The sequence below is a fragment of the Melitaea cinxia genome, chromosome 5 (genome assembly GCF_905220565.1).
Source record: "Melitaea cinxia chromosome 5, ilMelCinx1.1, whole genome shotgun sequence".
NCBI classification, from domain to species: domain Eukaryota; kingdom Metazoa; phylum Arthropoda; class Insecta; order Lepidoptera; family Nymphalidae; genus Melitaea; species Melitaea cinxia.
The window spans coordinates 87,999-102,635 of NC_059398.1; the positions used below are offsets into that span (position 1 = coordinate 87,999).

General features: G+C 35.6%; 1 protein-coding gene across 1 annotated transcript; it reads right to left on the reverse strand.

Annotated features, from left to right (window-relative positions):
- Nucleotides 1–8,805: 8,805 nt before the first annotated feature.
- On the reverse strand, nt 8,806–14,637 carry LOC123653615 (aquaporin AQPAn.G-like). The gene is made up of 6 exons (XM_045589609.1): nt 14,610–14,637; nt 12,036–12,457; nt 11,785–11,922; nt 11,610–11,693; nt 10,746–10,859; nt 8,806–8,946 (listed from the first exon to the last, which is right to left on the reverse strand). Exons 1-6 carry the CDS (start codon nt 14,635–14,637, stop codon nt 8,806–8,808), a joined length of 927 nt encoding a protein of 308 aa, XP_045445565.1.

Below are 14,637 nucleotides of genomic sequence, written 5' to 3' on the forward strand. Positions count from 1 at the left end.
TAAAAATTATATTTTTGCTAGACTTACACAGATCTTAAAAATATATTGAAAAAACGTAAGAAATTATTTTATTTACATTTGTCATTAAGACATTTATAGACGCTTGGGAATTCTATCAACAAATTTTTCGCCATTGTTCTTTAAAAATTTAAATAAATAAAAAAAATAATGAAAATAAAGAACATTTTTTTTAAATTTTCAATTTGACTACAGACTTCGACAATCAACAAAAGAATATAATATACGCGTGTGTGTCAAATACATGGTAGTGTGTTTAATGTTTTTTTTTTATTGATTTAACATTTTTTTATCCACAATTAAAAAAAATTAGCATTCTGCACTCCTCTATATAGGTAAACTATAAGTGTACGAAACTTCATACTCCTCCGTCCGCGCAATTTTCGTAAATAGTGGTACAAAGTTTTTGCGTCACTCTCTAACTTGTGATTAAGTATAGATTCCTAGAGGGGGGAACCCTGTTATTCTGAGATACAGTTCTCTTACTGGTTCAGATAACAGGTGCACTTTAATTTGTGAATACATTGCTTTATATCACCTTAATTGTAAAAGTACGAATTGTACCTTTATTTTGTTACCAATAAAATACTTTTTTTAAAACACCATACGCGACTCTCCAGATGTAAACGAACCCTCAAAAGAAGCGATCCTTTATGAAGAGATTATTTTAAGTCAACAAAAAATAGTTCTTCTGCATATTTATTACACATAATTGTGTTTGCTCGCAAACGAAAAAAAAACCGACTTCAATTACATCGACGAGTAATACAACGTAGATCGACGACAAAATAGTCAAGTAACTACGCGTTATCAAAGATTACTCAAAAAGTAGTTATCAGATCTCAATAAAATTTATATGTGACCACATGACAACATCAGCTTTCGATTAAATTAAAAATTATTAAAATCGGTACACCCAGTAAAAAGTTATAGCGGATTTTCAAGAGTTTCCCTCGATTTCTCTGGGATCCCATCATCAGATCCTGGTTTCCTTATCATGGTATCAAACTACAGATATCCCCTTTCCAACAAAAAAAGAATTATCAAAATCGGTACATCCAGTAGAAAGTTATTGCGGATTTTCGAGAGTTTCCCACGATTTCTCTGGGATCCCATCATCAGATCCTAGTTTCGTTACCGAACTAGGGATATCCTCTTTCCAACAAAAAAAGAATTATCAAAATTGGTACATCCAGTAGAAAGTTATGCGGTATAATACAACGTAGGTCGACGAAAAAAGCGTCAAGTAAAAACGCATTATTAGATATAACTCGAGTTGTTAGATCTCAAATAAATTTAAATGGGACCAATTGGCACACAAAACCTTTCGATTAAAACAAAATTTGTCGAAATCGGTCCCAAAAAAAAAAAAAAAAAAAAAAAAAAATACAGTCGAATTGAGAACCTCCTCCTTTTTTGGAAGTCGGTTAAAAAAAGTAAGATATTTGATAGTAGTGGTTGGGTTCATAGAGATGTTACGTCCGTACATAAAGTTTTATCTGTAATCGATGGCAGAGCTCCGTCAACTGTAGTCGGCGCTCTGTTGGCGTTAGGAGATAAGGTGACTGCTGGCTGTTTATCTCTGTTTTGTGTATATTGTGGACTTTGACGTGAATATGTATCTTATTAGTCACTCTTATAGCTACAAGGAAAAAATCTTTATGAAATAAAAAAAGAAACTTTTGGCGGTGTGCTTCCGTCGCGGAAAATGGATTAATTTAAATAGTTCTCAGTTCTGAGTTTTCTTTTTAATCTTGGTCCTTGGCTGATAAAAGATATTGCTATATGAAATTAGTAGAGTTTTAAGTAACGACGATCCTTATCAGTACGTAAAAAAAGCTCAATTATAAACAGATTATGATTATAGCCCATGCTAACAAACACAATGTCTCAAAAGAGAAGCTCAATGCTGTGCTATACGTTTCTGCCCAATCGATTGCAATAATTCGATACTATAAAGTCTAACAATATAAAATACGTATCTATTTTTATTACGTAAAAAAAAACTAATGTTGTCAGATATTTGGGCCACTCGCCGTGTGTGAGAGCGTGGAGAGCCATTTAAATATTAATGCAAATATTAATGCAAAACCGTGATAATATTCTTTTATCCGATTTCTTATCGAAGTAAAGCGTAAAATTTATGTTGTACCTACTGTTTGAATCTTATTTCTCGTTCATTCTTGGAGTATTTTTAAATTCTATTTGGTAAGCGAAGCCTTGGTGTTACGCTACGGTGTTACAGTAAAGTCGAATTAAGAACCTCCTCCTTACTTGAAGTCGGGCAACAAAGAAATTTTTCCTCTACCATTCCATTTTATTAATACAATAGATTAACAATGGAATGTCATTAAAATCAATAAGTTCACAAGCACAGCCATCGGGGCCACTGGTGCAGCGCCGCCGCTCTCGGCGCGTTATCGGCGGAGCAGGGGCTATCGCTCTGATTCGGCTGTTTACACTCTCTCGTATTTTATACCAAATATTAAATTTATTCTTACGTTCAATTTTTATTACTCCAACTACGTACATTGATAAAAACCACTCCAAAGCGGTTCTCCATTAACTTATAATTAGTTTCGTTGTATCGTTAGTTCCGCGATAAACTAGCTTTTTATTGCGTCCGAACCATAATAGAATATTAGGTTTAAGCTATAGGTCTCAATGTTATCGGAAGCCATTATCAAGAAAATTGTATACTTATTGTTTATTTTAAATATCTCGTTACAATGATTTTTCGAAAACATTTACGTCTTAAAACTAACAAATGCAAGCTGATCTCTTACTAACGTAATAATAATAATAATAATCCCCATGAACTACTGTATGTACTAAAAAAACCCTGTGTTTGTGTATGAAACAATTCTTCACGATCGTATTTGTGATAGCTGTTATTTTAACATCGCATAGGTTTAATTAATTAAAATGATCTATACAAATAAATAAAATTGGAGTGTCTGTTTGTAATATTGAAGTAACTGCTTTTTACTAAATGCGTATGGATGTATACATGATATACATATACCAAAATAACATTTTTAAAAATTTTTGTCTGTCTGTCTGTCTGTTTGTTCCGGCTAATCGCATAAACGGCTGGACCGATTTTGACGGGATTTTCACTGGCAGATAGCTGATGTAGTAAGGAGTAACTTAGGCTACTTTTATTTTAGTTTTTTTTTTTTATAACTGCGAACTGAACAATAACTTTTTTGTTAAATTCCACTTCCCATCCACTTAAATATAATATTAAATATGTAAATATCATAGAAAAAGAATACCAATAGAATAATAATTGTGACATGTGAATGTGTCAATTTAAATTCGTGGTCAGTTTATTTGCTGGTACTTCGAGACGATGACTTCATAAGTCACAACCATTGTAACTTAATCCGTGATCCACCTCAGAGCTCACACCACTCCGCTATCGAGTAACTTGAGAAGTAAGTCGAATGGGACGCTGATAAGCAAAGGTCAACTTATCATGGTTGTTGTGGACTGGGAACGAGACGATCCAGCAGATTGTACAGGAACGACTAATATTCAGCTAGTGAAAATATACGAGTATATGGGTGATAGGGGTTGGTTAAAAGTCTATTAGGCACAAATTAAATAATTGTGTTTGCTAGCGAACAAATAAAACCGACTTCGATTATATCGACATGTAATACAATATAAGTAGACGAAAAAAATTCACAAGCGCATTAGTCACCACTACGATTTTGGAAGATTCCCCTCAATGTCTCTGAGATGCCATCATCAGCTCCTGGTTTCCTTATCGTGGTACCATCCTTGGGATATCTCCTATCTAACAAAAAAGAATCAGCAATGTCAGTTCACAAACGACGAAGCTATTCGCGAACATACATAAAAAAATATATTTATATATGTTTATGGTCGAAATTAGAAACCTCCTCCTTTTTTGAAGTCGGTTAAAAAGGCACATTTTTGGTATTTACACAGAAGTTCTATGTCAATTTTAAGTAGTTTTCTGTTCTAAGATCCACATCCACTTATTACCCGACTGCCAAGGAAGGGTTATGTTTTTCGCGCGTATCTTGTATGTATGTATGTTTGTATGTAATATTCTTTACTACCTCATATTTCTAGAACCACGGAACGGATTTACATAATTGAGGTAGCGTTAGGTTCGTCTTAGCTGCCCAAGTGTTCTTTTTAATTATTATTTTATTTACTCTTTACTTATGAATTAACTCCCGTGGACTATACAAAGTCACAAATTGCTCCGTCTCAATTTTGTAGTATCTGTTTTTGTTAATACAACTCATTGAATAATTATAAATAAACGTTGTATCGACTAATGTAAGCATTAGCACAGCAGCGCGATCGTCTGATGGACATTAAGTGTTTACATTATTATTAGCTGCTGTTCAAATATTTGACTGGCCCGTTGGCGCAGTTTGTAGTGGCTCTGCTTTCTGCTCCGCGTGTTTCGGGTTCGATTCCAGCCTGAGTCTGGGTGTAATATTTATATTTATTTATTTATTTATATGTGTATTATTTCTGATATAAACATTTATATATAAAAAATAGCTATAACTGTTAGCTGTTACCTATGACACAAGCATTAAGTTGTTTATCTGAGAAACAGACGACAAACTATAAGAAATAATATTTATTTAATTTATGAAATATTGAAAATATTTATTTAATTCATGAACATAAGAAATCTCGGAAATCTTCTACCATTACAAATGCAAAAGTTTGAACGGACGGATGTTGACTAAATCACGTCAAAAAGCATCACGGAACTGGGGAAAATTTGGTACAGAAAAATGTCCGCTCTTCGTAAGACAAAATTACTACGCGTTCAAAACCTCAGGCAACGGCTAACATTAATTTTTATTATACATTAGAAAATGATCAAGATGGTCTTTTGGTTGTCACACTATACTTACTAGCACAAAGATTGCACGGCTCGTACGACTCGCGCGATGTGACCAAATTTTCCTAAACTTGCAGAGCGTAAAATTGTGAAATGGCTCTTAAGTTTATTTGTGTGACACTATGGGGGTAGACGACGAGAAGATTATGAAGCAGCCTCGTGGGTTATCGGCGCGCGGCTATCGCAAGCTCAGCAATCGTCCTCGGGCGACCCGTGAATGTTACACTCATATTATTATTGTATTTCAATTGTGTTTATTATATTGCGTAAGACGCAATTGTAATATGTAGGGCACAGGACGGCTTATCGTAAAGAGCGCTGGTTCAGAGCACTGCCACGAAAATTAAATAATCTTAAATCTATATTTCTTTATAATACACTAGCGACCCGCCTGCAATGCTGATACTAAATATACTACAGAATGTCTTTATTTATAGTGTGAAGCTAGCTTATAGCATGGTTATTAACACAATAACAACATTCAAATATGCGTCGTTAGATTACACGTTGTTACAGAATGCGTTGAAGAAATAAAGGTTCACTGCTCGTTCCCCGTTGGTGATAGCGTGATGATATGTAGCCTATATGTTGACCCGACTTCTTAATAATATTCGTGCCAAATTTGAAGTAAATCCATGAGGTACTTTTTGAGTTTATCCCGGACATACATATAGACAAACAGACCAAATTCTAAAAACTATATTTTGGCTTCGGTATCGATTGTAGATCACACCCCAAGTATTCTTTTAAAAAAATATTCAATGTACAGTTTTGACTTTCCTACCAGTTTATTATAGGTATGTATAGATACTATCCTTACATTACATTTTTTCTGTTCTACTATGTCTACACGATCTCATATATATAAAATTCTCGTGTCACAGTGTTCAGTAATACATATAGAGTATAGGTGTGTTGAATATGTGTAGATTAATGTTATTATGTAGCACTTTTTTGAACTTAGAGCAATCTACATGGGGGTAATAAGTTTTATTATTCCGTATAATATTAAAAGTCATAACACTGGATATTTTGCCACCTTCGCTACTTTTCCTTTATTGTTACATTTAACAATGTGGCGAACACAAGTCACCGTACCTATATAAAATGTCTATTCTCCTAGTCATTAAAGTTACTTAATAACAATAGCTTACAAATCTTCCTCCCATCACTCCAAACAGGATATTTTAGTTCTTACAGTTATTCAGATAAACTCATAAAAATGCTTTATATTCGGCAGCCTCGACGCCTTAGGTATATACTTAGGGCAGCCCTGGTATGTCTACTAGATATTAAATCTCTAATACCTACAATACGTTTAATGTTTTTTTTCTAGCGAACATTTTTTCATCAATTTCAAGCTTTACAATTCTCAGTACGTTGCATTACCAACGGACACTATTTTCATTCGTTCTAGAAATAACAGACGGCACTAGCGCGAGAGCAGTTTTTGAATAAATTCGCTTGTTTAGTTTGTAATAGCGAGTGCGAGAGATTTACATCCAACGTCGTCGAGGTTATCATCCAAGACAGCCGCGCGTGATGTAACTGATTGTAATATATTAAATTATTAATATATGATAACGCCTTGTCTTGTTGCGAATTATTCAAATGTTATACCGCTCGGTAAACGTTTCTCATTTGAATACATTAAATGTTTGCGGAGTGTCATGATGTCATAAAACACAATAGCAATAAACAGTGGATCAGTCTTTACTAATGTATATTTCAGAGTTGTAATTCCTTATCAATGGTACAATTAACAAAAAGTGTGTGTGTCAGCTCCGACGCACAACTGGAGTTTACAGATTGACTGTCTTAATATGCACAAAAAGGCTTACTAGTCTAAGAAAAAGATTAATACCATATCAAATAGTAAATAAAGAAATCAAATAACGCCATCTATCAACCCTATTGGGTTCCGATAGATGGCGTTAGTAGAAAACGTCGTAATGTCATCTATTGGAATACAATTCGGTTCCGATAGATGGCGTAACAAGAACGTAACGAGGTCATTCCTCACATTTTTTTCATACCGGTGACCTTATATGAAAATGGAGTAAACTGCAAATAAATATTCTTAATCTGAAAGTAATACATTTGAGTGAATACAACGTAATTACAGACAATTCGTAAAAGCAAATGAATTTGTAACAATAAATATTAATGCTGTGTAATTTAATTTTCAGAAGTTAATCACCTCTACATGCTTCTGTAGTAAGAATTTCGTGAAATAATAAAAAGAAAACAGATTATTTATAATTAAGCATCTCTAATGATAAGCTTTAACAATTACAGACAATATTTAAACAAACGACGCTAATGTTTCACTAAAGAAAGATAAGGAGCTGATGTGATGAAAGATTATACACTGATAACAAATTTAAATGTGTAAACTATTGTAATCCCGTAAAATCGTTGACATATTTACATCAATCTGACTTTTAGTACGACTGGAAATGTAGGGAAAAGAAATTACGTCGAGGAGAAAGACTTGCGGCCCGAACGTCGTAGTTGCGAGTTCGAGCTGTTTAGCGTGAGAATTTTGACCTACGATTAGCGCTTAAAATTATATTTGTTTTATCAATGCTTAAGATTAATTTAAAAGAACAAATAGTTTTAATATTTTTATTGGTCTACATCTTAACATTTACTTACCAAAGTAATTTTTATTATTAAAAGGTATTTTAAGACACAATTAAAAAATACAAGTCACGGGCCGAGTTCACCGGTTTTTGGACAAAGTTTGTCTTGGAAATAACTTACAAATAGATTTAAGCAGCGGGAGACAAAGTATGCCATTAGGATCTGTTTCTACAACTTACATAATAAACTACACCTTTTGGATTTACATTAGCAAATAGAAATATCTCATAACAGAGTGAAATGCGATGGTTAAAAGAATATATCAGAAACTTTTATCTGTTGAACATCGATATCCGTCAAATAGCCTAATCTACAACCGGTGAAACAGGCCCACGAAGGAATACATCAACAAAAAAATAACTGATGTAAAGTTTAACCGCAAGTACCACCGAGCTTACATACATCGCAATAAGTGATTATCCGCGTATTTAACCGTTTTGTGTGTGCAATTAATATTATAATATGAATGCACCGCTTAGCGGCAGTTTTATCTTTGCGGCTGTTTACCTCGCGGCTTAAAATGTATTGATGACATGTGATGAGTGCGTCCGTGCACCTGCCGTCTCAGCCATCACACGGAGTCTCTTGAAATAAATGAAAGAAATAAATAATAAACATATAATGCTTTCTAGTAACATGGCGAAACTTAGTAACGTATAACATATTTTATTTATTACATAAAGATGGCTAGCAGAGTCTCTACGAACAATTATAGGCTTTCTACAGGAGATTGTTTTGAAAGAGATTTGAGACTCTACTGCTGACTTCTGCAACGTTGCGTTCATTTTGATAAGGACTGAAATAAGGACAAAAAACTTATAATATATGAAGGAATTTATTTATTACCAATAAAGAAATAAAATCGAATAAAATCACAATTGTTTGTTGTTTCACACAACATGCTCACCCCTTATTTTAGTTAAAGTTCTTAGTACACTAAGGGCCTCTTACACGGGCTGTCGCTAACGCTGTTTGACAGACGACAGTATCCAGATTAAAGTTTATTTATTAGATCTTTTCACCGTTGTATTCCAGATTATTTATGGAATATTTTTATTCGCAATTGTAAATGTAAAAATTGTAATTTATTTCGCTTTCTGCGCTTAAAATCTATTGGTAACTTATAAGCAAGATAAATAGCTGTGTCCGCCACGTGTGAAACAGGCGCTTAGCGTTTATAATTGTACGTGTCGTGTACACCGTGACACACAAGTCCGGACGCTTCTCAGCGGCCGCGCTCACGTGTAGAGCGGCGCCTTGTGCGCAGGCTCCCGCGCGGGAGAGCAGCCGCGCGCGGGCGCGTCGGGCGGCGCGCGCCAGGCGCTCGCGTGCAGCGCCGCGGCCGCGCTCGCGCCCGCCAGCGGACCCGCGCAGTACAGCTGCGGGCACCGTCGGGAACAATATTTCATCATTTCACAACAATCAATCAATCAACAATATTTACAATTTTTAAATATTTATTACATAACTAGCTGCTGCCCGCGACGTCGTCGGCGTGAACGCTATACAGCACCAAAAATACCTACGATTTATACCTTTTAAAATAACATTCATTTACCCGTTTCTTCTTTACATTTCATAACTACAGAAAAATCTCATAGATGGCGCTGCTTTAAAATTGTCTTGTCTACTAATATTCATTTAATTATGTTATGTTTATCAGCTTAGTTACTTATATTGCGTGATTTTTATAGTGTGAACCTAGCTTATATAGCATGGTTATTAACATAATAACAACAACATTCAAATATGCGTCGTTAGATTACACGTTGTTACAGAATGCGTTGAGGAAATAAAGGTTCACTGCTCGTTCCCGGTAGGTGATAGCATGATAATATGTAGCCTATATGTTGACCCGACTTATTAATAATATTCGTGCCAAATTTGAAGTAAATCCATGCAGTACTTTTTGAGTTTATCCCGGACATACATACAGACAAACAGACAAAATTCTAAAAACTTTGATTGTAGATCACACCCCAAGTATTCTTTTAAAAAAATATTCAATGTACAGTTTTGACTGTCCTACCATTTTATTATATGTATAGATGAGATGACATCGCAACCAGAACATGTCTCTTGTTGATGACAATGACATGACAATGACTTGACATGAAATTGACTTTCCTACCATTTTATTATATGTATAGATAGATACCCATTATGACGAGGAAAAAGTCTTTTCGTATTTACCTAGTAAAAAGTTGGAATAAAATGTTTTTTGGTTGTATTGTTTGTAAATGGCTGTTTTTTAATACCACGAATAGGCGACACTTCAAACATTAAAATTAAAAAGTAAAAATCACTTTCACGCCACATTCCAGTTGTTTTCCTGTCCGCGAAAATGTAAATCCAACGGAGAGTACAGTCAGTACTATTAAAGTTTTATTTTAAAAATGAGAAAAATGTGACTGAAAAAAATTGGTTACATTTATAAATAAATAAATAAATAAACGCTTCATACTCAACGGCCTCCAGTAGAATTTTCTTCTCTGTCGGGGGTCCGGAAACACACATTACACAAGCATAAACGCACAGACTACGATATCTATATGGCTAATACAAATGTCTGTCGTGAGCGGGATCGAACCCGCGACGGCCAGTGCAACAGCCAGTGCTGTGACCGCTGCGCCAACACGTCGTCGTTATGGACCTAATGCAGTGTCAGTAAGAATAGCACGAAATTGATATAAGCATTATCAGTCAGGAATTTTGATGTCAATAATACATTTCGCTCTGATCCAGTTACGGATAAACGAGACGACATTTTTAAAAAAGTGGAGCTTGATCGATATTTGAGTAGTTACGATATGGAAAGCCACCTAATGGTATATCGATATCGAACCATTTTTGAAGAAATTGATCGCCAGTGGTCACGGATCCAGAAAAGTGAATATCCTACAATAAGAATATACGAAATAGATCGTAGTAAAAGGTCGGTCAAGCTGTACAGACTATCGCAAAACTCGGGTCGAAACACAATAAGGTTATATTAAGTGTATGGTGGGATAGGAAGGACATAATTCATTATGAGTTTTTACCGCACGGGCAAAAACATCGATTTGGATTTCTACTGTCAACAGCTGATGAGATTTATGCAAGAAATTGAGAAGAAGCGGCCTAAATTGATCAACAGAAAAGGAGTGGTCTTTCATCACGACAACGCCCGACCACATACGTCTTTAGCCACTGAACATGAATTAAGAGTTAGACGGGGAAGTCTTAATGCATCCACCATATAGTCCCAATCTTGCACTCTCAGATTTTCATCTGTTTCAGTCTTTTCAGAATTCTTTAGGCAGTGTAAAGTTAACATCAAGAGAGGACTGTCAAAACTATTTGTCTGGGTTTTTTATTAGAAATCCCATTACCGTGGCCTATAAACGCTTGCAACACCAGAAGCAAGCGCGTTGCCGATCACGTTCCTGATCCTCCTCAGGAGCTCTGGACATTTTAGTCACCTCAGGAACACAACACTGCTTAAAATCAGTGTTATTTAGCTGTGTGTGTATCTCCTGTAAGGTCGAAATATTTTCCCAGTCGGGCTTGCTCCAGATTTGAGTAGGATATATCCAAGTGTCCCCTCAGTAAAAATTTTGTCGATTTTGAACAATTATTAACTCGTGGACCGTAGCAACACATCAAGCACAGTCATATTGGTGATATCTTTGTGCAAGAATGCGAAATTATCAAAACCTGTTATCACGGGTACAAACACAAGATACGACTGGCGATTGTCGGACGGTTACTCCATTGACATTGTCTGCTACTGATATTGACAGTGAAAGACTATCGTTAGCTGCATATCCGGTCAAGTACTTAATTGGGAATTTTATGATTCCACTTAAATACCAAATTTGCTTATAGTTATGTTAGCATGTGGATGTAAATACATAAGCTTGCAACGCCGAATTTTTAATTTAATATTAGTCAAAATATCGTTTCACCTACAGTAGGACAGTCATAAATAGTAAAATTAATTGTAGGTACATACTTATTTAATGCGAAAAATAATAATAATTTAGTGTTAAAAAAATATATGTACCCAGAGAGCTTCAAAATCTCTGCTGACTAGTGCTGGAGCGAGGCTGCGAATTAGGTTCATGCTGGCGCCTGTCAAGTCACCCTGTAAACATAGGATTGTTGAATTAAAATTCTCTTAAGTATTTGTTTCCAAACATTTTGAAATTTTAATTTTACTCTGAGAAAAAACTCACGGCGGCGAGCGAGAGCGCGGTGACGACGATGCCAATGCGGAGCGGCCACGAGTCGATGAGGTGGCGGTTGCGCGCATCCCATGAGCCGAGGTTGGCCATCGCCAAGCAAAACCCCAGCAGGGTCTCTATAGCCAGCGCCTGTTGTGACACAAACATACTTTTTAACGGTCTATTTTATCATCTTTAGTAAACGTAATATTGATTTAAATAAATATATTTAAAATAGGCGCCGCAAAAAGTGCTCGGTTCACCTGATAAAGTGAGATATAGCTCGCCGGCTTGGTGACACACGACTGCACCGCCTGCGATGCGAGCAGGCGCAATGTGACCGCACCGAGAATTCCGCCGACCAGCTGCGAAACAGACATGACTGCCGCGCGAAGCCCAGATATCCTTTGCGTTAGAACCGCCGCCAAGGTGACAGTGGGGTTGAGATGGGCGCCGGATACGTGATCGAAGCACTGGACGATCAGAGTCACCACGAGCCCGCCGGAGAGCGCGCGCTGCAATAGCGAAGCGCCGCTAGCTGTAGTGTTGCAGCCCGGCAGGCACGTCAGAAGCACCAGCAGCGCCGTGCCGCACAACTCCGCGCCCGCCACGCGCAACAGCTCGCTTCGCCTGTCTGAACCTGTGCGACATTTGGCGCTGTCCAGTGGCCGGAACTCTGGAACGCCTGGAGTTTTAAAGCTCCTCTTGAACGAATATATTCTGTTATGAATTTATGAATAATAATTATTGTATTGTCAAAATGCAATGCTAACAGAAACTTATGTACCTACAATATGATAAACCCCGTCAGTTCCATGTTTGTGCCGTAGTTATAGAAAGGCAAAACGCGTGTGTTTAGTAACATCGAAAAAACAGTTATAGTTAAGTATTAAATTTATCTCCGGTAGATATAAAGTGCTTATTTTAAAAGACCCACGGAGGACACTCCGTTGCCAATCAGTTGGCATCTTTTAGTATAGCGTTAGTATTTCATTTCGTATGTTTATGTTCTGCTTTATTTGTTGATTTTGGAAATATTAAGTTAAGGAATGAGATACAGATTAAGCAAAGCCTCAAGTTATGTGTTGATATAATACAAATTTATTCGGTGTAAAATAAACTTCAGAGTGTGGCTATTCAACAAATCAAATCGTTTAAATCTGAAAGCAAAAGTCATGCGTAGTAACTAAATAGTCTTCAGAGGACCGGTGTTTTACTAATTGTAACTGAATAATCGAACTTTTACGTATTTTCTTACCCATATACACATATAGAGAGATATGCTATATTCTGTTTCAGAAATACACAAAGCGTTAATTTTGATATAATTAATATGTACTACATTTATAACGACAGAATTGCATTCGTGATGGAAGCTGGAACAAACCTTAGCTTCTGTTTTCGAAACCTCAAATGTTCTTTATAATTTTTCAAGTCTGTTTTTGGAGCTTTGTACCGAGAATTTAATTGGAGTCGCTTCCGAATAATGAGTCACAATTTTCAAATTTACCTTTACGAACATTTTTTTTAAACAGGTCTGGTATTCAAACAGCCTACAAAGCACTTTTGAATCGTCATTTTACAAAACAAATATTTTTATTGACTACTATTTTTAATTTTTTTACGCCGAGTTGCACGAAAAGAAATTATAATTTAAGTAGCGATTAAACTAATTTAATCGCAAGAATTGTATGAAATTCTTGTAATTAAATTAGTTTAATCTCTACTTAAATTTTTTATTTTGTTTCGTGCAACTCGGTGTTTAACTACTATAACTAGGTCGGCAAACAAGCGCACGAATCACCTGATGGTAAGCGATTACCGTAGCGATTGACGTCTGCTGCACCAGAAACATCGCAAGCGCGTTGCCGTCCCTATCCCCAATTCCCCCAGGAGCTCTGGTCATCTTACTCACCAACATGAACACAACACTGCTTGAAAGCAGTATTATTTAGCTGTGATCTTTTGTAAGGTCGAGGTACTTACCCAGTCAGGCTGCTACATATTTTAAGCGGGAAATTTCCTGCTGAGAACTATATCAGTTAAATTAGTTATTTAACGTGAACCTAACACCGATTTGGAAGATATGAATCGGCAAGAAGTTAAGGCCAGTTTCACCATTTGTGGATAACGTTACTTGACGGATGACGGTATCCAGCAGATAAAAGTTTTTGATGTAATATTCTTTTTATTCACAAATGTGAAAATATTTCTATTCATAAATGTGAATCTAAAAGTTGTAGTTTATTAATTAATGAGAAATAGGTCCTAATGACCTGTTCTAACTTCTGCTGCTAAAGTTTATTGATAACTTATGTGCAGGATAAACTTTATCCACAAATGGTAACACAGGCCCAAAATTTTATAAGCTGCGTAACTGCTATTTCGATTATGTCGTCTGTTTATGTCTATAGTAAAACGCTTTGCCCGTATCACTAATTATTACCTCCATATATAGACTTTGAGGTTTAGAAGCTTTTTTAAAACGCGTAAATAAATTCTCAACGTAATATTTTTTTTATTTCACTTTCATGTCGTATCAGTAGACCTTCATGATCGTGAAGGAGAGAACTAGCGATTAGTAATTGTCATACGATTACGTTTATTGTAACGTTCAGAACTGGTGCAATATTAGCATAATTATTTTCATAGCATACTTAAGTGAGATAGGAACAGTTTTTAATCAATATAAAGATCTCATGTGAAACACTATTTTAAACTATTAAATAATTGAAAATGTTTTGTTGTAACTAACAATTAATTAAATACTCATATTTTATTTCACGAAATTGATTTGTAATAGTTAATTGTATACAATTTTTGTTAAAAACACTTACGGTCCATAGCTGCATTTGATCCTTCCAT